The following is a 23,197-nucleotide window of genomic DNA, read 5'->3' as shown; positions in this document are numbered from 1 at the left end:
TGAATGAAAATCAGAAGAGGTTACGAGTGGATGATGAATTAGGGGGTAGGATATTAACGAAAAAAGCTACTTTACACAGGGATGTGTCTATATCTGAGGCGGAGGCTGACTCGAGTCAGCCCCGCCGGGCCCAATGAATCTCTTAAGCCTCAACTGCAGAGGGCTGGGCAATCCCGATGCAGTTGGAGGTCTCCGGAACCTTATCCGGAGGAGGCCCCAGCTTTAGTTTTCCTTTGTGAAACGAAGCTGAGTAGTGTAGAGTTTGCTTTAGTTATGGCGAGTTTTGACGAGTATAGTAGTGTGTCTGTTGATAGTATGGGTCGTTCTGGAGGGCTTGCTTTTATGTGGAAAAAAGATATTCATGTCACCTTTCGGTCTGCTTCTGTTCATTTTATGGATTTTGATATACGGATGGATGATCAGGATTGGAGGTGTACTGGTTTTTATGGGTGGCCTGCGGTACAGAACCGTCACCTGTCTTGGTCGCTGTTACGGTCACTCGCAGCTGAGTCGCAGGGGCCGTGGCTTTGCATGGGTGATTTTAATGAAGTTCTTTTTGCTAATGAAATGAAAGGGGGTACGAGGGCACAGTGGCAAATGAATAATTTTAGGGATGCGGTGGATGTGTGTGAGCTGAGTGATTTAGATGTGGAGGGGTATGCGTTTACCTTTGACAATGGGCAGGCCGGGGAGAATAATAGGCAATGTCGGATTGATCGAGCAATGAAAAACGAAGGATGGAGGGAACTTTTTCCTTATGCAAAGGTAGTTCATTTAGGGCGGGAGTGGTCTGATCATTCTCCTATTAAAGTAGTGCTGGATGGTAGAGAGGGTATGGATGGGCGTTCTAAGCGGAATTTCCGTTTTGAACAGATATGGGTTGGCGAAGAGAGGTGTGAAGATACAATAAGGCGAGCTTGGGAGGAGAGTGACTGGGATGTTGTCGATACGATTTCTAGGTGTGCTAGGGAGCTGCAGAAGTGGAAAGGAGTGAGTATTGGTAAGATTATGAGGGGTATTAATAGAAAAAGGAAGAGGCTTGAGTGGCTAAATGTAAATGAGAGATCAGTAATTAATGTACGGGAAGGGAAAGTTGTTATGAGGGAGTTGAATGATTTACTTAAGCAGGAAGAGATTTTTTGGCGCCAACGTTCTCGGGCATTATGGTTAAGAGAGGGGGACCGGAATACTAAATACTTTCATAGGAAGGCTGGCAGCGTAAGAAAAAGAACCGGATAAACCGTGTGGTTGATGAGGAGGGACGGGTCATTACCGGGGAGAGGGGTATACAGGCGGCAGCAGTGAAGCATTTTGGTTCGCTGTTTACGTCCTCCAGGCCGGTGGGTTTCAGCGAGTTATTGGAGGGTGTGCGGGATAGGGTTACGGGGGTGATGAGTGCAGTGTTTGAGGACGTGTATAGGGGAGAGGAAGTATTCGATGCGCTGCAACAAATGCATCCGTTGAAGGCTCCTGGGCCTTATGGGATGAATGCGCTTTTTTATCAGACATATTGGCATATTGTAGGTCCATCTATTACTCGGTTGGTGCTGCGGATTCTAAATGGAGGTGAGTTCCCTGCTGTTATTAATAAAACTCATATTGTCTTAATTCCAAAAAAGAAGGCGCCGGATAAATTTGGTGACTATCGACCGATAAGTTTGTGCAATGTTTTATATAAGCTAGTGGCGAAGGTTCTCGATAACCGGCTTAAAATATTTTTGGGCGACTTAGTCTCCGAGAATCAGGGTGCTTTTACCCCCGGTAGGCTAATTTCTGATAATATTCTGGTTGCGTTTGAGATGTTTCATTATATGAAGAATGCCCGAAGTGGTGGGGGGCATATGGCTCTAAAGCTTGATATGGCTAAGGCGTATGACAGGGTTGAGTGGGTGTTTTTGGAAAGGGTTTTACAGGCTATGGGGTTTGCAGGGCAGTGGATTTTTAATGTCATGAGATGTGTGAGGTCGGTGTCTTATGAGGTGTTAGTTAATGGGGCTCCGTCTGAGTCTTTTGTTCCTGAGCGAGGTCTGCGACAGGGTGATCCTTTGTCTCCGTATTTGTTTATTCTCTGCGCGGAGGTGCTTTCTAGTATGATTAGGAGGAAAGTGGAGGAGGGGGCTTTGAATGGGATTCGGGTGGCACCTGGGGCACCAGTGATTTCTCATTTGTTTTTTGCAGATGATAGTATTATTTTTGTTAAGGCTAATGAGAACCAGGCGCGAGTTGTCATGGATGTTTTGAGTAAGTATGAAAGGGCGTCAGGACAGCTTGTAAGTAAGGAGAAAACGACGGTATCTTTTAGTAAGGGCACGGTGGAGTGGCGAAGGGAGAAGGTGGCGAGAGTTTTGGGAGTGAAGGTTGTTGCGGAGCAGGATAGGTATCTGGGTTTACCGACGGTTATAGGGCAATCGAAGCATGCTCTCACCAAAATTGTTCGTGATAAACTTAATAATAAAATGCAAGGTTGGCGTGGTAAGTTATTTAGCAGAGCAGGTAGGGAAACTTTGATAAAGGCAATTGCCCAATCTATTCCTACCTATGCGATGAGTGTTTTTAAGTTACCAGTTAATTTTTGCAATGAGCTTCGGTCTATTGTATCGAGATTTTGGTGGGGTTCAGCTGGAGGTGCGCGTAAGATATCTTGGTTGTCTTGGGATTTTATGTGTCGGGCTAAGGTGAGAGGGGGCATGGGTTTCCGTGATTTTGAAAATTTCAACTTGGCGCTGTTAGCGAAGCAGGCTTGGCGGTTAATTTGCGATGATGGTAGCTTGATGGTGCGGGTATTGAAGGGTAAGTACTTTCCGAATGGCACGTTTATGGATGCGCCAGTAGGAAATAATCCGAGCTATACTTGGAGGAGTATTTGTGAGGCAAAGTGTGTTATGGGATTGGGCTTAAGGAAAAGGGTGGGCAATGGAGTTGATACGCGGGTTTGGTTGGATCCGTGGATACCCAATACTTCTTCTAGGTGTGTTGTCTCGCCACGAGGGGATAATGCTCTTGAGATGAGAGTAGCGGAGCTCATGGTGGTGGGTGAGTCACGGTGGGATCGAGAGAAGGTGGAGGCGGTTTTTCTGCCTTTTGAAGTGGAAAGGATTATGAGTATCCGTCTGAGTGAGCATTCTAGGGAGGATAGCTGGTGTTGGGATAAGGCGAAGGATGGGGAGTACTTGGTGAAGGAGGGGTATCGCTTGTTAGCAGCCGATGAGGGAGGGGAGGGGGAGCAGTCGGATAGTTCGATGGGAGGTTGGTTGTGGAAGGCGTTATGGGCTGCCCCGGTTTTATCGCGTATTAAAGCCTTTATGTGGCAGCTGTGTAACAATGCGTTGCCGGTCAAGGCTAATATAGCAGCACGTTTGAGAGGGGTGGATGGCTCGTGTCCTCGGTGTCAATTTTGAAGCTGAGTCTTGTGTCCATGTATTGAGGGATTGTGGGTGGAATGATGATGTATGGGAAGGTGTCGGCTTAGATGTGCAAGGAATGGTTGGTGGCGGGAATGTTAGGGAGTGGGTGGAGTCATTTAATTCGTGATATGGGGGAGAAGGAGAGGGTGATGTTTATGACTACTTGTTGGGTAATATGGGAGCAGCGGAATAAGATGGTTTTTGATGGACGTGGGTGGAGTTGTGAGGCTATAGTCCGGAGAGTAATGGATATAAGCTGGGAAATGCAGTGTTGTCAAGAGGATAAAGCGGGGGCAGCGAGGGAGAGAGGGGTGTGTGGTCGGTCTTTTGGCGGGTGGGTGAGGCCGGGTGCAGGTGTATGGAAGATTAATGTCGATGCGGGCGTTAAGGAGGGTCTGGGAGTGGGAATGGGGGCGGTATGCCGAGATGAGCAAGGGGGAGTGGCGTGGGCGGTAGCTGTTCAGGAGGAGGGTGGTCGGGATGTGGCAATGGCGGAAGCGTGTCGTGTATCTTGGTCTCAAAGAAGCAAGACGGCTGGGGTTGCGGAATATTATTATTGAAAGTGACCGTCTTATTGTGGTCACTGATTTGCAGAAGAATAAAAAGGGCCGGAGTGATATTTGTTTGATATACGATGATATCTTTAGAATTAGTTTGTTTTTTGAGTCTGTTGTTTTTACTTATACTAGTAGATTGTCTAATAGATTGGCACACGAAGTGGCTCACGCTGTTCCGTGGTCCATAGGTAGGCGATTTTGGACAGATGATTTGCCTCTGTTTTTTGTTAACATTGCGGCCCTGGATTTAAGTAATATATGATAACCCGTAAGGATTTCTTTCAAAAAAAAAAAAAAATCCATCAGATCAAATAAAATAGTTATTTGAATTATTGTTTGATTTAAATAATCGTCATTATTGAGTTTGAACTTTTGATGTAAAATATTCAATTCATGTACAAAGTCCCATAAAATAGATGTGAAAATCATATATTTCAGTCCATCCGATCCGGACCTAAAATAACTGGTCTTGATTGGACCGGTCTGAACGTAAAAAAAAGTTCGATCAGAGTTTGGTCCAAATCAATTGAACCGGTCCGGTCTCAAACATGCAACAGCCAATACGTCCTCTCATGACTAAGACAATAATAATATTTCTTATTTTATACTCACAATATTTATTAGGGTTTAGAGTATTAGGGTTCGGGTTCTAATGATAACAATAGAGGTAAAGGGATTCGAACCCGGGGCAATTGGTGGAAATCTAAAGCCTTTACCATTGAACCACATGCTGTTTATTGTGCATTTAGTGGAATAATATTTACTTATCTACTACTCCCTCCTATTCAAAATAACTCTTCCTATTTCCTTTTTCGTCTATTCACAATACTCTCCCTATTTAGTTATTTGGCAAACTTTTATACTTATTTTAATTACCCCACCCCCACAATAATATCCCACAATACTCATATTTTATCTTATTTTAATCACCTTACCCCACAACAATACTTGTTTTAATCACACAATACCTTCCCTCTCTCCAATCTCCTAGCCCACTACAATACTTTACCATATAATACAACCCTCCCTTAATTCTTGTGCCCTCCATAAAAGAGGAGGATTATTAAGAATAGGAGGGAGTATTCAACAATAATTGGGGTAAAAAAAATCCGTATTATAAACCATTTTTTATGTTTGGGGTAACGGCCGCCACCCGTTGTTACTAGGTGGGTCCGCCCCTGTAAACTATAGCCGTTGTAAACTAACCCTAATTCCTCTAACAGTGACACAAGCAGAATTATATGCTCCGTAGTCCGTACTATATATTGATCGAGTTTGTGTTTATATGCATGGAGGAAGTTAAACTTGTGAATTGTGATTGCATATACTCATTGATTTACGGCGGTGCATGAGCATGACTGCATGAGTAAGCATTGAAAAGCGACATTCTTAGCCATGAAGGAATTTAAAGTAACCTAAAGCTTAACTAACAAACCACTACCAAAATTTTTTTAAAAAATTGCGAAACTTTTTGGGTACATACTTTAGCAACACATTTATCTAGTTTTAGTGTTTACTTAAACATTGTGTTACACTGTATGGTCTGACTTACTTTCATAATCTGTGAAATTGGAAAAGTTTCGCAATTTTAAGGAAAAAGCTTTGTGGGATACACAGGCAAGTCCCATATGGAAGAAAACATAGGACTTTATGTGTCATTTGTCCATAATCTAACGTTAGCATTTCATTTTAAAGTTTCAATTTTGTACATCTTGACATCATTTCACTAATTGATACGAGTATGTAATTCTTTGCAATTTGCATGTACACATGCATGCAAATCAAAGTTGGGTAAGGTGACCTATTAATGTTCACGTTTAAATGTCAAAATTGTGGTTTATGTTACGGAGTACTTACTAAAGTATATTAATCTACATACTATGAAAGAATGATTTACTTTATATAATAGGCCGTTGTCTATTCCATCCCATGTATGGGTAAATTTAATACATATTCATGCGCAATTGTATTTTACTTATACTTAGGGATGTCGATGAATCCCGGATCCTTCCAGTCATTAAGCACCCAAATTTTGAAGAGCAACATAGAACATTTGAGGGTACTAATATGTGATAAATCAGTCTAGGACGAAAATCGGATCTTCATTTGAAATGGTTAATACTTATTATTTAGGGATGAAATCGAATAGGGTAACTCCTGAAAAGACGACAGACATGTGGTGGAAAACTGTGAAAAAAAACATGACCCGGTACGACCTCCCGAACAAACTACGTCTAGAACAAAAATGTTCTTAAATCAAACGGTCGGTTTCTCGAGTCAGATAAAGCTGCTACACAAATTTTGAGGAGCAACAGAAAATATTTGAAGATACCGGTGTGCGATAAACTAGTCTTTGGTAAAAATTGAATACTTATTAAAAAAAAGATTACTACTTGTTTTTTGGGGCCAAAATCAAAGAGTGTAACTCCTCAAGCGACGCCTGACACGTGGAAGAAAAATCGGGAAAAACAAAAATATGACCTGGTACGACCTCTAGCTCGAACGATTCAAACTGAAGTGTATAATACACGATTTTCAGGATTTCAGGGTTCTGGAACAAAAATGTCTGTAAATCAAACAGGAGGGTTTCTCGGGTCAGATAAAGCGGCCTCACAAGTTTTGAGTAGCAACAGAGGTTATTTTATGTTGCTGGTGCACGATAAATCAGTCTCGGACGAAAATCGGATACTCATTAAAAAAGGTGTAATACTTGTTATTTGGGCTGAAATCAAATATGGTAACTCCTGAAGCGACCCGGATACATGGTACAAAAAAGGGAGAAAAAGAAACATGACCTGATACGGCCTCGCGATCCCAAACGTCTCAAAATGAAGTGCATAAATACACAAGTTTCGGGATTCCAGGTCTCGTATTAAAAATGTCCGTAAATCACACAGACGGTTATTCATAGGGTCAGATAAAATGGACTCACAAATTTTGAGGTGCAACATAGGACATTTGAGGGTGTTAGTGTGATTAACTAGCTAGTTTCTGGGGGAAATTGGATACTCGTAAAAAATGGTTTAATACTTATTATTTGAGGCTGAAATCGAATAGGGTAACTCCTGAAGTGATTCGGGGCATGTGGTTGAAAAATCGGGCGAAAAAAAAGATGACCTAGTACGGCCTCACGAACGGCTCCAATTGAAGTTACACGGACAGTTTCTTGGGTTAGATAAAGCAGCCTCAAAAGTTTTGAGGAGCAATAAAGAATATTTGAGTCTGCCAGGGTACGATAAACTAGTTTTGGGCGAAAATTGGATACTTGTTAAAAATGGTTTAATACATGTTATTTGGGCTGAAATCGAATATGGTAAATTCTGAAGCGACCTCGGACACGTGGTAAAAAAGCTAGGGAAAAGAGAAACATGACTGGTAAGGACTCGCGAATGACTCAAATTATATTAAAGTCTATAATACACGATTTTTAAGATTTCAGCGTCCCGGAACAAAAATGTCTATAAATCACACGAACGATTTCTCGGGTCAGATAAAGCGACTACACAACTTTTGAGAAACAACAATAAGAACATTTGAGGGTGACGTTGTGCGATATATTAGCCTCGGGCGAAAATCGGATAATCGTTAAATTGGATTAATACTTTCTATTTGGGGCTTAAATTGAATAAGGTAACTTTTGATGCGACGCCGGACAAGTGGTAGAGAAAACGGGAAAAAAAAAATGACCCGGTACGACCTCTCGAACGGTTCAAATTGAAGTGCATAATACACTGTATTCGGGAGTCGAGGGTTATGGAACAAAAATGTTCAAAAGTACGAAGGACACTTTCTCAGGTTAGATAAAACGTCAAGTCCTGATTTTGGGATCCAAATCTAATGGGTCGGATCTGGATAGCGAGATTTTGGATCTAGTGAATATAGTTGTGGATTAGATCCATATGCATAGATAGCAGAAATATATTCGGCTATGGATCATATGGTCGAGATTCAAATTCTATCCTTACATCCACTATATTTTATTTATTTATTTTTAAAGAAAGAAATAGTAAAGTTATATTTTTTCTTAAAGGTTTTTCATAATTCTAGCTGTAATTTCTTTTTCAATAACAACTTTCAATTGCAAAAAAGACTTTGTTATCGCTACTATTGTTTATGAAATTTTATTTCTATATCTTTACAACCTTTTTAGTCAATATTTGTATTTTAATATAAAAATACTTCGTAATATGTTAAGTTGTAGCAAAACCCAAAAAATAACATTTAATATTTAAGAAGCGAATTTTTTTAGCATCAAAAGTGTTCCGGGTGTAATTCCAGAGCAGTGTTTGTTTACCACGCAAGCTTGGTGAATGGATGTCCTTCCTTGCCTTGGTTCTTCCTCTCGGTCTCTCCTGAAACGATGAACAAACTGAGGGCTCGGCTTTGCACCGAGCGTACTCACTCCGACGCTCAAGTCAGTGAACTTAAAGGGGATTAAGTTGTGTGTTACTTGGCAAAGTATATATATTGTAGAAAGATAAGGAAGATATTACCAGATTATGAGGTGTTTAGGTTAGATTGTGGATCCTTTCCTCAATGAGAGTTGAGGAGTATTTATAGACTTTCACCTTTTGTCACGTAGTGGCCAAGTGGCCAAGTGGCTAGCAGGTGGAAAGACTGATGTACCCTCGGCCGAGGGACCCATGGCAGGCCGGCATGCCCTGTTGACTCCATGCCGAGGGGTCTTGGATATGAGTACGCGGATATGTGCCCCGGCTGGCTAGTTGTCCTAGCCGAGGCACAAGAGACAGGCCGACAGGCTGCGTCGGTTAGGCTGTCTAAGTCGTTGACTTGCTGTGGATATCTTTGACCTTGCTCAATATGTTGACTCGGTCAGCGGGTGCAGAATATGCCCCATCAAAAAGGATACGGGATAGATCCAAATATGATCCAGATCATACGAGGTGGATATGAGTATGAGAATTTCAGAATAATAGGGATAAGACACAAGCAAAATGCATAGGAGAAAACAATTTGTTTGTGTTATATGTTTAAGTGGGGTGGTATTTAACTCGATTTAATGTTAAGACGGATACATCCGTATTAAGGGGGATTAACGGTAAAACATAAGAATCTGAATTTGGATCTATACATCCTATCCAAATCCTACTCAATATCATCCCTACTTATAATTTCTTCCAAAACGTTATCTTAAGAAGCATTAGGAGTAATATTTCAATTACAAAAGGTCAAAATATTTTCTAATAGTTTAAAATTAAAATAAATTACATCTTACCCTCTTTTCTTAAATTTCTTAATCAGCAGGAGAAAGGATCTCAGAAAAAAAGTGAAGAAAAAATTGAGGGTCCAAAAAAAAAAAAGCAGATAACAACTTTAATTATACAATATATTGCCTGCCACGCAGTAGTAATAAAGAGTGATCTTACTATATATATATACGTGAACTTATTACATGCATGCGTATTTTCATATACAAAACTCTACCTATATATCTTCAACATTCTTAGGTTTTCTAATATCAAATTCATATATCAAAATAGTGAAGAAATGGAGAATAATCATAATATTCTAGGGAAGAGTTTGAAGAGATTACCACCCGGACTTCGATTCCATCCAACCGATGAAGAACTTTTGTTCGAGTATTTGCGATGCAAAGTGTTTGATCTTTCACTTCCTGCTTCTATCATTCCTCAAATTGGTTTCCTCAACTTTGATCCTTGGGAGTTGCCTGGTACCTACACTTTTCTAAGTTCATGTTTTATTCGTCGTAAATTGTCGATTATATCATTTTAATCGTTCATTTACGATAAATTGAATTTTTTGCTTAAATGGGGTTGGAACTGATCAAACTATCTAACAAAGTAATGCTGGACTCAAATTATTTACTAAAATGGATACACATCATCATTTCTGTTTTTATTCAAATTTATAACCACTAGTTATTACTAATATAAGTAGAAACACACACCAGACAGCGACAGACTTCCTGCATAATAGGCAGAACATTCTGCAATATTCTGGTGTACGAAATGATAACGTAGACCCATTTTTGGTAAAAATAATTTGAAACCCACCTTATCTTGTCGAAATTTAAGTATTTAACCCTTCACTTTGGGGTCGTAACACAAATGTAGGGTTTCTTCGGACTCAGTTTGAGTTAATCATGACTTTTGTATAGGTAATCCTGAAGAAAGAAGGTATTTCTTCAGTAAAAAGGAGCAGAAAAATAAGAAACAAAGAAGTAAAAGAATGACGCGATGTGGTTACTGGAAGGCGAGCGGTTCAACGAAGCAAATATCAGCTCCGTCTACGCTTAATTCCATGGGAATGTTTACCCAAGGTTTGAAGAAATCATTCGTGTTTTATGAAGGGATGCCTCCCAATGGACGTCGAACTCCTTGGCGTATGCATGAATACAGCTTAGATTTCAATGTAATGTCTTCTCACTATTATATACTGCTTTCCGATCTCAATCATTTGTTATAAGACGTACTTTAATCAAAGATAAACAGACAACTAGAATTGACGTTGGAACACATGGTTCATGCATGGTTGGGTTTTATATGGTAAACCGTAAACATATCGATCATTGTCATGATAAGTCGGGTTTAATGAGAATTATCTATCGGATGATAGGGTTATTTTTAGGTTACTTTGTATATAGGGTTGGGTCAGGTACGGTTTATATTGTTATTAGGTATTGTTCAATATTGTTTGGTCGTTCAAGTTTCAACGAGGGACTGATAGTCTGATATATAGTCTGATACTGTGATACAGGTAAGTTGAGTTTAGTTCAGGACGAAAATATTAATAAAATCAATTATACTAGTTCACACAATCTTATTTAGTCAATCATATATTATTTCTTCTATTCTTATTGAAAACGATAAAATTAAACAATACCTAGCAAAAGTAAGGCAATTTCAAAGAATCGAAGGTAGCAACAATTAATTAAGCATGTACTTCAATAATCGTATATATACTTGGTCACAAATTCTTAAGAGAGACGGTCTCTCATTAACGAAAACTATTTTGTTCATGCAGGATGAAATTCAGGTGCAAGATTGGGTGATTTACAACGTATACCAAAAGAAAAGAAACGAGGACATGTCGGATTCGAGTACGTTAATCGTAGAGCAATGTAGTGATAATATTATTTGTTCTTCACCTACGAGTTCTGCGTATAATGCGGGCCCCTCTACGTATTATTGTTCTTCTCCAACATCTTCATCCAATTCTATCTATAAGCCTTCTTCTCATTGTAAGACCAATTATGGTAATGAAGGAAATAGTTATTATTCTCCATAGTTATTTTTATTGGTTCCCTTTAGTGATCGTCGGAAAATGAGACGGTAACATCAGGTGATATCAAGTTTCGGTACCAGATTCTTATATTATTGTAATATTATAATTTATCTTGCTCGATGATCAATGTAACCTATAAATTTATTATCTTTAATGACTGTAATGTTTCGATGCTAGACTCTTACATTATTATGATATGAATTATGATAATATCGTTGGAAAATGAGATAATGGCATCAGGTGATACACTGATACCAAGTATATCGATGCCAAATTCTTATAGTATTAAAATTTATTATCTTGAAAGATTATTGTTTTATGATTATAGGCGGGAATAAAGTTTGACATGCTCGTATCTATGAATCTTTTAAATGTCAAATTTAAAAGTTTCTTTTGACTGAGCATGCATATACATAACATGCAAAGCCTGAATTTGATTCATTTCACAACTTAAGAGCTAAGAAACTTTAATCTTTAGCTTTAAAGGCTGAATCTTTTGTTAAGAGCTTGTATTGTACATTCATTTGTGAATTTAATAATGGTCCACATGTTACAACTTTCCAATAATTGTCTTGGTGATTTAAAATGTAGGTAGGTCAAATTTTCACTAATTTGACTTTGTGGGTTCTAATTTTGAACATTAACTGTTTGTATATTGTTATTCTTTTTTTTTTTTTTTTTTTTTTTTTGGGTGTGTGGGTAAATTAAACCATTTAATTTAGTCCGTATTCGAGTTGGATAAGATTATTAGGGTGGTAAACCACTTCGGCCGCTCTCTCTCATGAATGTTAACGTTGGTTAGTCACCAGGGCTCGAACACACGACCTCTGATTAAGTTAGAACAACTCACCATTTGATCTAAGTGCTTATCATGGGTATATATATATATATATATATATATATATATATATATATATATATATATATATATATATATATATATATATATATATAAAGTCGATCCTGAGAACCACTGGTATAATGAGAACCATGAGAACCTCTAAAACATCTAAGGACCGCTGGATCAGACAAAATTTCAACAACGGAGATTTGTCGGGGTCATATAATTTTTAGAGCTCTTCATCGTTACAATTTACAAACCACGCAATCGTCTCTCTTCTCTCTCTCTTTCTCCTCATTCGATCACCGCGTTCTTCATCTTCTCCATTGCCGACCGCGTTTCTCCTTCTTCACTGTCATCGACCATTGCGCTTCTCCTTATTCGGTGTCATCGATCATCGTCATACTTCGTCTTCACCGCCATGGATGAAGGTAAGTTTCATGTTTAAATTTATTCAATTTCGTAATTAGAAGATATTATTTCCGTGTTATATCAATATATAGCACAATGATTTTATGTAAAATTTCTTTGATTGATTCGATTTTAACCTAAATTGATGTAATGTTGAATTAGTTTGATTGGAATAATAATAAATTAGGGTTCATAATTAGTACAATCTCCCAAAGCCGAAATCATAGATGGTTTATTCAAACCGGTCCCTGGAATTACTAATGTTGATGAAGGCATTGTTAGCCGGTATGCGTATCTTGAGAATACTAATGAGGGAGCGATTGCTATATGCGATGTCATCACCAGAGCTTTTCCGCTGACGCTGCTGTCACAGAGTCTCAAGCCTCCCTGATTCCTCCTCCCGCTTCGTCCCCGGATGTGTCACAATCACGCTTTAGACGGAGCTTATCTCGGTCGATTCTATGGTCGAAGAATGACCCTCCCAGGAACGTGAAGGTTCGTTAAGAAGATTTTTATATTACAGTGGTTTAATTGTTTTGATGTTTATGTAGCAAACTGTTATTGTTCGTGTTACAGGTGCACTTCCTTATTCATGTTCATTTCCCCCGGCAACAACCAACTTTGATATTACAAAGCTCGCAGGTATAGCAGCTTGTATGATATTTCCCGTTTTTAAAAGCGTCTTAACTACATCCATCGAGTATCTCTACCTTTTGGTTTTCGGTTTTGTGTGTATGTGGCATTTTTCTAATCGGTCATTGTAATTTATCCCATATAACCACTATGTCACTGTCTAATTCCTGCACCGAGTTTACATACGCTTTCCAAACAGTTAATACCCTGCCACTAGATTACCAAACTGCTCGAAAATTGACAGTTAATGAATAGGGCAACAAATAGTGCTAGGTGCTAATTATTTCTACTTTTATTGTCCCCTTTGTGCAACTCCACTTCTCTAAACTATGTTATATAGTAAGTACCATACTACGGAGTACTATATTAATGTTCAATATACACCTCAGGGTTACTGCATCATATGAAGGATGAATGCTTCAGTAACAACCATAAGAGTATGTTGTCTCACTGGGAAGTGAAAATGGGCGATGATCGTTACTTGGACAGTCTCCTTAACACGAATCCTGCACCTGGGCTGCAAACTGCAGGTTCCAGAGTACATCTTCAATGGACGGTCTCTCGTTTTGTTCCATGGAGACTGATCTTACACACAGTTCCATTAGTATCTTCACTGAGTTGTCTGAATATTCCTTGAGTATTGAAGCATCTACAATCTGTTTTCGGGCTATCTTGTCTGCGTTTATGCCCACTTGAAACTGTACAACCCAGGAAGTACCAATGAAAAGTATTAGAACTTACGAAACATTTATTTATCAGACCTTACTCAAGGTCGCCAGAGTGAACATAGCTCCGAGTACCAAGTGGAATGAGCGAAACGCGTGTAAGAGGGTAGGACTTACTAGATCTTTTACCACAGAAGAAGCTGCACAAATTTTGTCAATCAAAAGGCATTCATTTATCAGTAAGAACAGGCGTCTGCCACTGATATTTATCCTGCAGATACGTCACTGCTGAAGATTTTTGTCAATCAAAAGGCATTCCTTTTCACTTTCGAGAGCCAATTAGCTCAAACGGGAGAGCATTGTGCAGTGCACAAGATGTGGATTCAATTCCCACATTGGCTAGCAAATACCGGTGTTTCTTTTACATTCTTTTACATTGTAATTGCCAAGGACTTGTAGTTTCTATGCATAAGCCTAAAACGCCTTGAAAAGGCCGATAAATATATTAAATCTCCTTCACAGACATTTTCCTTGTTTCATGCACATAGAACCTTATTTCATGCACATAGAACCTTATTTCATGCACATATAATCAAAATTAATGTCCTTACCCAACAGTAATTAGTAATATAATATAACCAACTGGTGCAACTGAAGAACTTTTTAATGCACATAGAACCTTATTTCATGCATATAGAACCTTATTTCATACACTTATAATCTTATTTCATACCCATTAAAATTAATGTCCCTAACCAATTGTAATTAGTATCATAATAAGAACTTTTTCATGCACATAGAACCTTATTTCATGCACATAGAACCTTATTTCATGCACATATAATGAAAATTAATGTCCTTAACCAACAATAATTAGTAACATAATATAACCAACTAGTGCAACTGAAGAACTTTTTAATGCACATAAAACCTTATTTCATGCATATAGAACCTTATTTCATGCACTTATAATCTTATTTCACGGCCATGTAAAATTAATGTCCTTAACCAATAGTAATTAGTATCATAATAAGAACTTTTTCATGCACATAGAACCTTATTTCATGCACATATAACACTTATTTCATGCATGTACACCGATGACTATCCTAAAATCACGGAATTTTTTATTTATTAGGTTATATGGGATTCGAACCCATACCTTTGTGCAAAATAAGCACATCGCTCTACCATTGAGCTAATAACCTTTACAATACGCTATAAATAAGTTAAGTAGTCAAGTAACCATATCACTATATCAGTATGATGAAAAGACATCAGAGTATCATATATTTCTACACAAACAAAATGATAATTTAACTAATGTGAGCGAGGATACCTTGTCAATTATAGACTCCAGGAGTTCATCAGACAAATCCAAACCCGACTCGATAATATTGCAATTACCATCTCGCTTAACCCGGAATCAAACATGCTCGAAACTGTTTTCGATTGTTTAAAGAAAACCAGAGGTGCAATATCAACTTACTTCGTCGCGTTCAATAAAGCCGGTTTGCCTCAAATCATACACCTAAATGCAACTGAAAATAGTACAGAAAATTTAGATCACGAGACGGGAGGATAGGGTTCATAACTTTTAATGAAGTTGACCAGGATATATATAGGTGAATGAATTACAATCGATTTTCTGTTCAACGGGTGGAATACACTTAGAGCATGAATAAATTCCTCAAATCCAATCACACCATCCTTCTTTTCATCAAAGAGATCAAAAACCTGCAAAAATGCATATGGTGGTTCAAAGAAAATGTTAACTCATTAAGTAGTCAGCTCTTTTATTACAATTGGAAAAGACAGACCAAGATATCAAGAAAACGAAATACAATCGATAAACACTGATTGATTCCCTTACTACATTTGATATCCACATGATTCAAGATAAACGAGGGTAGAAAAGAGCACCTATACTAGGCTCGACATTCATTACTCGCTATATAAATTCTCCACCGCTCCACAAGGCCGTTCATAGAATGATGCGGATAAACCCGCAGGTATGTAGTTCCTGTCTGTTTCCATTTGTGGCCAACTATTTATACAAGAACAAACAACATATCATGGGAAATAACTTTGGCAAATACAAAGAAGTGGCAATGTTCAATTATTTCAAAACTAGCATAAGCCCTTCAGAGAAGATAGACGAAGTATATGGAGCAACAAAGATGCAGCCTTAACTAGCAATATGCACGCTGGTAAAAGAAGCAATTTCTTTGCATACAGCTATAATGATGATAATATTATTCTCCGTATAAAAGATGTATGTGATATACGTAAATGCATAGAAATTGAACATGTAACCCGATTGTGACATAGAATCCCCCCAAAAAAAATCCACTCACAACTTAATTTCTGAACCTGAGTAGCAGTAACTACACTTGGACCTACGCGATTACACCTAGCCTACACGCCACTTAGTTCATCACTACAGTGTCTTAAGACAACTCTATTAAAGAATATATGCTGCAGAAGTGGGAAAGTTGATGCAGCTGAGCAGAGCTGACTTCCAGTCGCATAAATAAGATGCAGCAAGCAAGAAACTACATATCGAAGCTACAAATAGGACTTGCTGACTAATAATTGAATTTTCAAGCTATTTTAAGCCGTAGAAAAGTAATGTAAGCAAAAGTTCAACAATTTCCGAGCATAAAATTTAACAACAACTACTACTAACTGTAATGTGATGAAAAGTAATATATACCAGAAACAGCGAGCCTTTCTCGGTAATTTCCGCTGGTTTTACTTTGTTGCACTACAACCTAAAAATTTCATAAAGAAGAATTTGTCATATAACAACAATTAATTAGCTTAATTAGGGAATTAGGGTTAATAGCATGACACAAATTGATGAATATGAGGAAAAATTACATCAATAAACAAATTAGGGAATGTTTGGAGTAGAATCGCCATTAACTTGACAAGCATATTACCTTAATTTGAAAGGATGAACCTCGTTGATGGCGGTTGAAGCGGATTGGAAGTTCGGAAATGCTGGTAAGAATGAGTTGAACCTAATTTGAGAAGTGAATTTGAGAAGTACGATGATCGGAGAGGATGATCGGAGCGAATAATCGGACAGGATGATCGTCGAATAGAGAGAGAGAAAGATGAGTGAGAATGCATCTGTGTAAATGAATTGGAGTGAAGAGTTTGGGGGAAGGGGAAACGTCGTCGTTTTTTTTTTTTAATTTTGTTAAATCAGCGCTCATCTCATATCTAATAGATGTGAGTGGTTCTCACAGTTCTCATTATCTTGATGGTTCTCATAGGATCCCAAATCTATATATATATATATATATATATATATATATATATATATATATATATATATATATATATATATATATATATATATATATATATATATAGAGAGAGAGAGAGGCAAGATCCGGTGAGTTTGCCACTTTTCGTGAGTTACCCCGCATTTATATATCATTGAATCTAACAAGATCAATGGTGAGATTAGACCCAAAAAAATATACACACTCATTTTTTTCTCTCTCTTCCCCTCATCCTACGTTTTCCCTAGCCTGCTTCTTCATTCTTCCCCACTTTTTTCTTATTTTCTTCAAATTCATGACACAATCTAATCAATTTTTCACAAAACTGAAGTAATTCATATCAAAAACATAAAATTAATTCATTATCTTCGTTCAATTTGATTGATACACGCATCAATTGTCAGTTTTTGCCCAAAATTTGAAGGAAAACCCTAGCACAAGCACAAATTTGATTAGATTGTGCGTTAGTATGCTTGTTATTCGTCATTAATAAGGTTTATTATAATAAAATTAATTCATTATGTTATTCGTCATTAATTACAACAAATTATGATAAGATTTCATTATTTCTGGGTAATTTGTAGGTGGAATGACGTTGAAAAGGGATAATTGATGCTCAATTGAATAGTTGACGTCGTTTAATAGAATAACTGATGTTGTATGATAGAATAACTACGTTACTGTAATAAAATAACTTGTTTGCTTAGAATAAAGTTCTCTGATATGTATGGTTATTTTAATGTAGAAACTCAGTTATTGTAATAAAGAAACGTAGTTATTTTATAGTTAACCCAGTTGTTTACTGAGAATAATATTCTCTGGTATTGATAGTTATTCTAATATATAAACTCAGTTATTGTAAAGAATAACTCATGTTATTGTATTGAGCTGCAACTCAAATATAGTCAACTTTCTGTCTTTTATTTGTTTTCATCTTGTTTAATTGAATAACTAGCCATTTTCAAAAGAATAATTGATTTTCTTCGATGAAACGATTGAATTACTTTGCAACAAAAGAGAATGAAGATGAATTGGAATCTGAATTTGACAGAAGTAACACTTTTTTACAACATAAAAATAGAGTAATTACATCAGAGTCGTATAATAATTGCCTTAAATTATTACAATAACCGTGATTGAATTTTATAATAACCATGCTTGAACTATTGCGTACTATAATAACTATTACAATAACCGTGATTGAGCTATACAATAACCGTGATTGAACTTTACAATAACTATAATTGAACTATTGTGTCCTTTTTCACCATTCTTCCGCCAATATTTCTTCCCGACGAAAATCATGTCTTGTCTGTTGATGAAGGTTGAACCAGCATAAAGCGAAAGCTCGCTAAAAGAAATAAAAACAAAAAAAGGGCGTAAGTTGAAAATAACTATGCAATTGAAATACAATAACCACCTATAAGTTATGAAATAACCATAAAAACACTATGAAATAACTGGAAATTCTAGAGAAATAGAAGCATAGTTTGTAGAATGGGGTAACTATGCAAAATGAAATACAATAATCCAATTAATGCATTAAAATAATTGAACTAACACAATACAATAACTGACTATTTCAGAGAATAATAATGTACCCAAAAAAACGAGAATACCTGCTCTCAAAATAATATGTGGTTATTTTTATACTCATATTCAAGTATTTTAATGTTCATATTCAAGTATTACAATCATAATAGTCGAGTATTTAATTAACTTTCGAAATTGACATAATGAAGTATTAGCTTCAACAAATTAACAAATACAAAAATCAAAACGAAAATCAAACTTATACATACAAAAAATTGACAGAAAAAAACATATTCCACAATTGCAATCTCGCCAAATAGTCCGTCAATGACAAAATAATATAAAAGAAAGAGCATGAATAACTTACATTAAGTAAAACGAAATCAAATTAAAAAAACAAAACGGAGGAATCATGTTGATGGACGACAAATTAGAATGACGATGATGAAGATGAAGTTTAGCAATTTATGAGCGATCTGTTGATTTTTTGGGTTTTCCTTCAGAAGATGAAGATCGATGTCGCCGTCATTCTTTTTTTTTTTTTTTTTTTTGTTCAGATTATTTAGGGGGAGAAGGAGGAGAGAGAGATTGATTTTTCTAATAATGAGGGAGATTGAGAGAAAAGTGGGTATTTATAGGTCAAACAAGATTTAATCTCAGCCATCCATCTTAGATTAGATTAGTGGTTCAGATTCAGAGGGGTAACTCACCAAAAAAACCAAACTCATATGATCCTATTTCTATATATATATATATATATATATATATATATATATATATATATATATAGAAGGGTTCTAGTAAGGTCACTACATCCATTGAGTCCCTAAGTCCTAATATGGACCTTTGGATGTAGGAGATGAAGGGAGGGGATTTCATCTCATTGAAGGGCCACAAATGATCCTCACTAATCCCTCCCCCTAATCAATCCTCCTCATTCTAATCTCCCTCTCCTCACTCCCTCATATCATTCATTCATTTTACTCATTATCTCTCATTCTCTCTCATTTTTTCTCTCATAAAAAAAAGCCAAAAAGCCAAAAACCAAAACCCAAAAACCAAAACCCAAAACCCAAATCTTCATTTCCTCCTTCCTCTGCCATGTCGCGGCTCCACCTCCCCGACCACCCTCCTCTCCACCACCCGCCTCCTTCCTCCCTCCACCGCAACAACTCCACGACAACAACCACCCGCCTCCCTCCTCCCTCCACCACCGCAACAACTCCACGACCGCAACAACTCCCTCCACCACCGCAACAACTCCACGACTTCCTCCTCCCTCCACCACCGCAACAACTCCACGACCCGCCTTCCTCCTCCCTCCACGACCGCAACAACTCCACGACCGCCACCCCTATTTTCAAAATTCAAATTTTGAAAATCCCGCCTTTCCTCCATTGCTCGTCGGCCGTTGTCATTGCTTGGTTGTTGCTCGTGGTGGTGGTGGTTCTTGCGGGGGGAGAAAGGCGTGGTGGTGGTGGTTCTTCTTGTGGTCGTTGGTGTTGTCCTTGTTTTTTGTTTTTGCTTTTTTCCTTTCTCCCTTTCTCCCTCCCTGCTCTTCCTTTCTCCTTTTTTCCGTTCTTGTTTTTCTTTTTTCTTTTTTTTTTTTTTTTAAATTTTCGTTTGGTTTTATGTTATTTTTCTGTGGGTATTTTTTTTTATTGTTATTTGGTTTTTTGTTTTGTTATTGTTATTATTGTTATTTGGTTTTTATTTTTTTTTAGTTTAGTTATTTTTATTATTATTTGAGATTTGGTATTAATTTTGTGTGGTGTTGTTTTTTTTAGATCTATTGGTTTTTTTGTGTTTTTGTCATATTTACTTTATTTTGTAATTGTTATTTGGTTTTTAATTTTTGTTGGTTATTAATTTTTTGTTGGTTATACACTTAAAACATTAAAGTTATACTATTTATGGCTAAAGTTATACACTTAAAACATTAAAGTTATACTTTTTTGTTATTGTTATTTGGTTTTTAATTTTTGTTGGTTATTGTTATTTGGTTTTTAATTTTTTGTTGGTTATTAAAGTTATACACTGCGTGCATTAGAGTTATACACACGATATTTAAATTTGGTTTTTTTTTTATTGTTATTTGGTTTATTTCAGATTTCGGGTTTGGTTGGGTTGTTGGTTTTTTGGTTTTATTATTGTTATTTGGTTTTTTGTTTTTGTTATTATGAGTTTTTTTGGTTTTTGTTATTATTTTTTTTTTCATATTTTTCATATTTATTGTTTGATTTTTTTACTATTTACGACTAAAGTTATACATTTTATGACTAAAGTTATGCATTTTATGACCAAAGTTATACAAAAATAGACCAAAGTTATACAAAAAAAGACTAAAGTTATACAAAAATTGGACTAAAGTGATACAACAATTGGACTAAAGTTATACAAAAATGAACCAGAGTTATACAAAAATGCACCAAAGTTATACAAAAATTGGACTAAAGTCATACAACAATGGACTAAAGTTATACAAAAAATTGGACTAAAGTTATACAAAAATGAACCAAAGTTATACAAAAATGAACCAAAATTATACAAAAATGGACCAGAGTTATACAAAAATGCACCAGAGTTATACAAAAAATTGGACTAAAGTTATACAAAAAATGAACCAAAGTTATACAAAAATGAACCAAAGTTATACAAAAATGGACCAGAGTTATACAAAAATGCACCAGAGTTATACAAAAAATTGGAATAAAGTTATACAAAAAATGAACAAAAGTTATACAAAAATGAACCAAAGTTATACAAAAATGGACCAGAGTTATACAAAAATGCACCAGAGTTATACAAAAATGCACCAGAGTTATACAAAAGTTAGTCCATTTTTGTATAACTTTAGTCCATTTTTGTATAACTTTGGTCCATTTTTGTATAACTTTGGTTCATTTTTGTATAACTCTGGTTAATTTTTGTATAACTTTGGTTCATTTTTGTATAACTTTAGTCCATTTTTTGTATAACTTTGGTGCATTTTTGTATAACTCTGGTCGATTTTTGTATAACTTTGGTTCATTTTTTGTATAACTTTGGTTCATTTTTGTATAACTTTGGTCCATTTTTGTATAACTTTGGTGCATTTTTGTATAACTCTGGTGCATTTTTGTATAACTCTGATTCATTTTTGTATAACTTTGGTTCATTTTTTGTATAACTTTAGTCCAATTTTTTGTATAACTTTAGTCCAATTTTTGTACAACTTTAGTCTTTTTTTGTATAACTTTGGTCTATTTTTGTATAACTTTGGTTCATTTTTGTATAACTTTAGTCCATTATTGTCTTAGATGAAAAAAAGTTTCTCACAAAAAAAAAACGAGATTTAAAACACGAAATCTTAAAAAAAACGTATACCAAAAAGAGATTTAAGAAAATGAATAATAAATGAGAACTAACAAAATAGAAGACAACTAAAATAAAATAAAAGACAAAAAAAATAATGAATGGAAAAAACAACTCAAAACATACAAATTAACACAAAACGAAAAAAAAAAAAAAAAAAAAAAAAAAAAAAAAAAAAAAAAAAAAGTTGGCGGCGGTGCGGTGGCGGCGGTGTGGTGGCGGCGGTGGTGGGCGGTGAGTTGGTGTCGGGTGGGATAGTGGTGGGTGGTGGTGAATGAAGAAGAGAAGAATGAATGATTTATTTGGGTTTTTTGATTTAATTGGATTTTTTGGGTTTTTTCATTTAATTGGATTTTTTGGGTTTTATTTATTTATTTGGGTTTTGGGTTTTTTATTTATTTGGGTTTTTTGGGTTTTATTTTTTGGGGTTTTAGAGAGAAGATGAGTTGTGTGATATATGAGAGAAGTGGATGAGAGGAAAAGAAGTTATAGTGAATTAGTGATTAATTAGAAGGATTAGTGAAGGAGGAGAGAATGATTGATATTAGTCCATAAACACACTTTTGGAGGTTGATCTTGGCCATCCATCTCCCTCCATCCAATGGCTCACATTAGGACTTATGGACTTATTATATCTAAGGACCTTAGTTGATCCTTCCTCTATATATATATATATATATATAGTGAAAAGATCAAATGAGTCCACCTCTTACATTTGAGTCCATAAGTCCCATTATGGGCCATTGGATCTTGGAAATGGAGGGCTAAGATGAGAACCCAAAAATTAAGGTTAATACTCTAATTTTGCCATCTTCCTCTAATTTTCTCATTAACTACAATAATCCTCCTCATCTTTCATTCATCAATTCATTATCACATCTCCTTATTCTCTCTCTATATCTCAACTCTCCATATTCTCTCCAAAAAAACCCAAGAAAAAAAAAACCCAAAAAACCAAACAAATAAAAAACCCAAAAAATCCAAATAAATCATTTGCTCATCTTTTCCTCATTCACCATCCACCTACCACCACCCACCTACCACCACAGTCGCCAACCGCCACCGCCACCGCCACCACCACCACCACCGCCGCCGCCGCCGCCGCCACCCGAAGTCTTTTTTTTTTTTTTTTTTTTTTTTTTTTTTTAAAAAAAAAAAACTTGATGTTTGGGTGTTCTTTTTATTTTTTTTGTTGTTTTTTTTTCTCCTTATATCGTCTTGCTATATAATATTGTTT

General features: G+C 36.3%; 2 protein-coding genes across 2 annotated transcripts; both read left to right on the top strand.

Moving 5' to 3' along the window:
- The first annotated feature begins 567 nt into the window (after positions 1-567).
- LOC141651019 (uncharacterized) lies at positions 568-3,398 on the top strand. Its single transcript, XM_074458747.1, has 2 exons — positions 568-1,166; positions 1,337-3,398. Exons 1-2 carry the CDS (start codon positions 568-570, stop codon positions 3,396-3,398), a joined length of 2,661 nt encoding a protein of 886 aa, XP_074314848.1.
- A 5,955-nt stretch (positions 3,399-9,353) lies between these two features.
- Positions 9,354-11,399, top strand: LOC141652030 (NAC domain-containing protein 83-like). The gene is made up of 3 exons (XM_074459691.1): positions 9,354-9,653; positions 10,101-10,354; positions 10,967-11,399. Exons 1-3 carry the CDS (start codon positions 9,470-9,472, stop codon positions 11,228-11,230), a joined length of 702 nt encoding a protein of 233 aa, XP_074315792.1. The 5' UTR covers positions 9,354-9,469; the 3' UTR covers positions 11,231-11,399.
- The last annotated feature ends 11,798 nt before the right edge of the window (positions 11,400-23,197 follow it).

Source organism: Silene latifolia, chromosome 4, assembly GCF_048544455.1.
Source record: "Silene latifolia isolate original U9 population chromosome 4, ASM4854445v1, whole genome shotgun sequence".
NCBI lineage: Eukaryota > Viridiplantae > Streptophyta > Magnoliopsida > Caryophyllales > Caryophyllaceae > Silene > Silene latifolia.
This window is presented reverse-complemented; position numbering and strand designations above follow the sequence as displayed.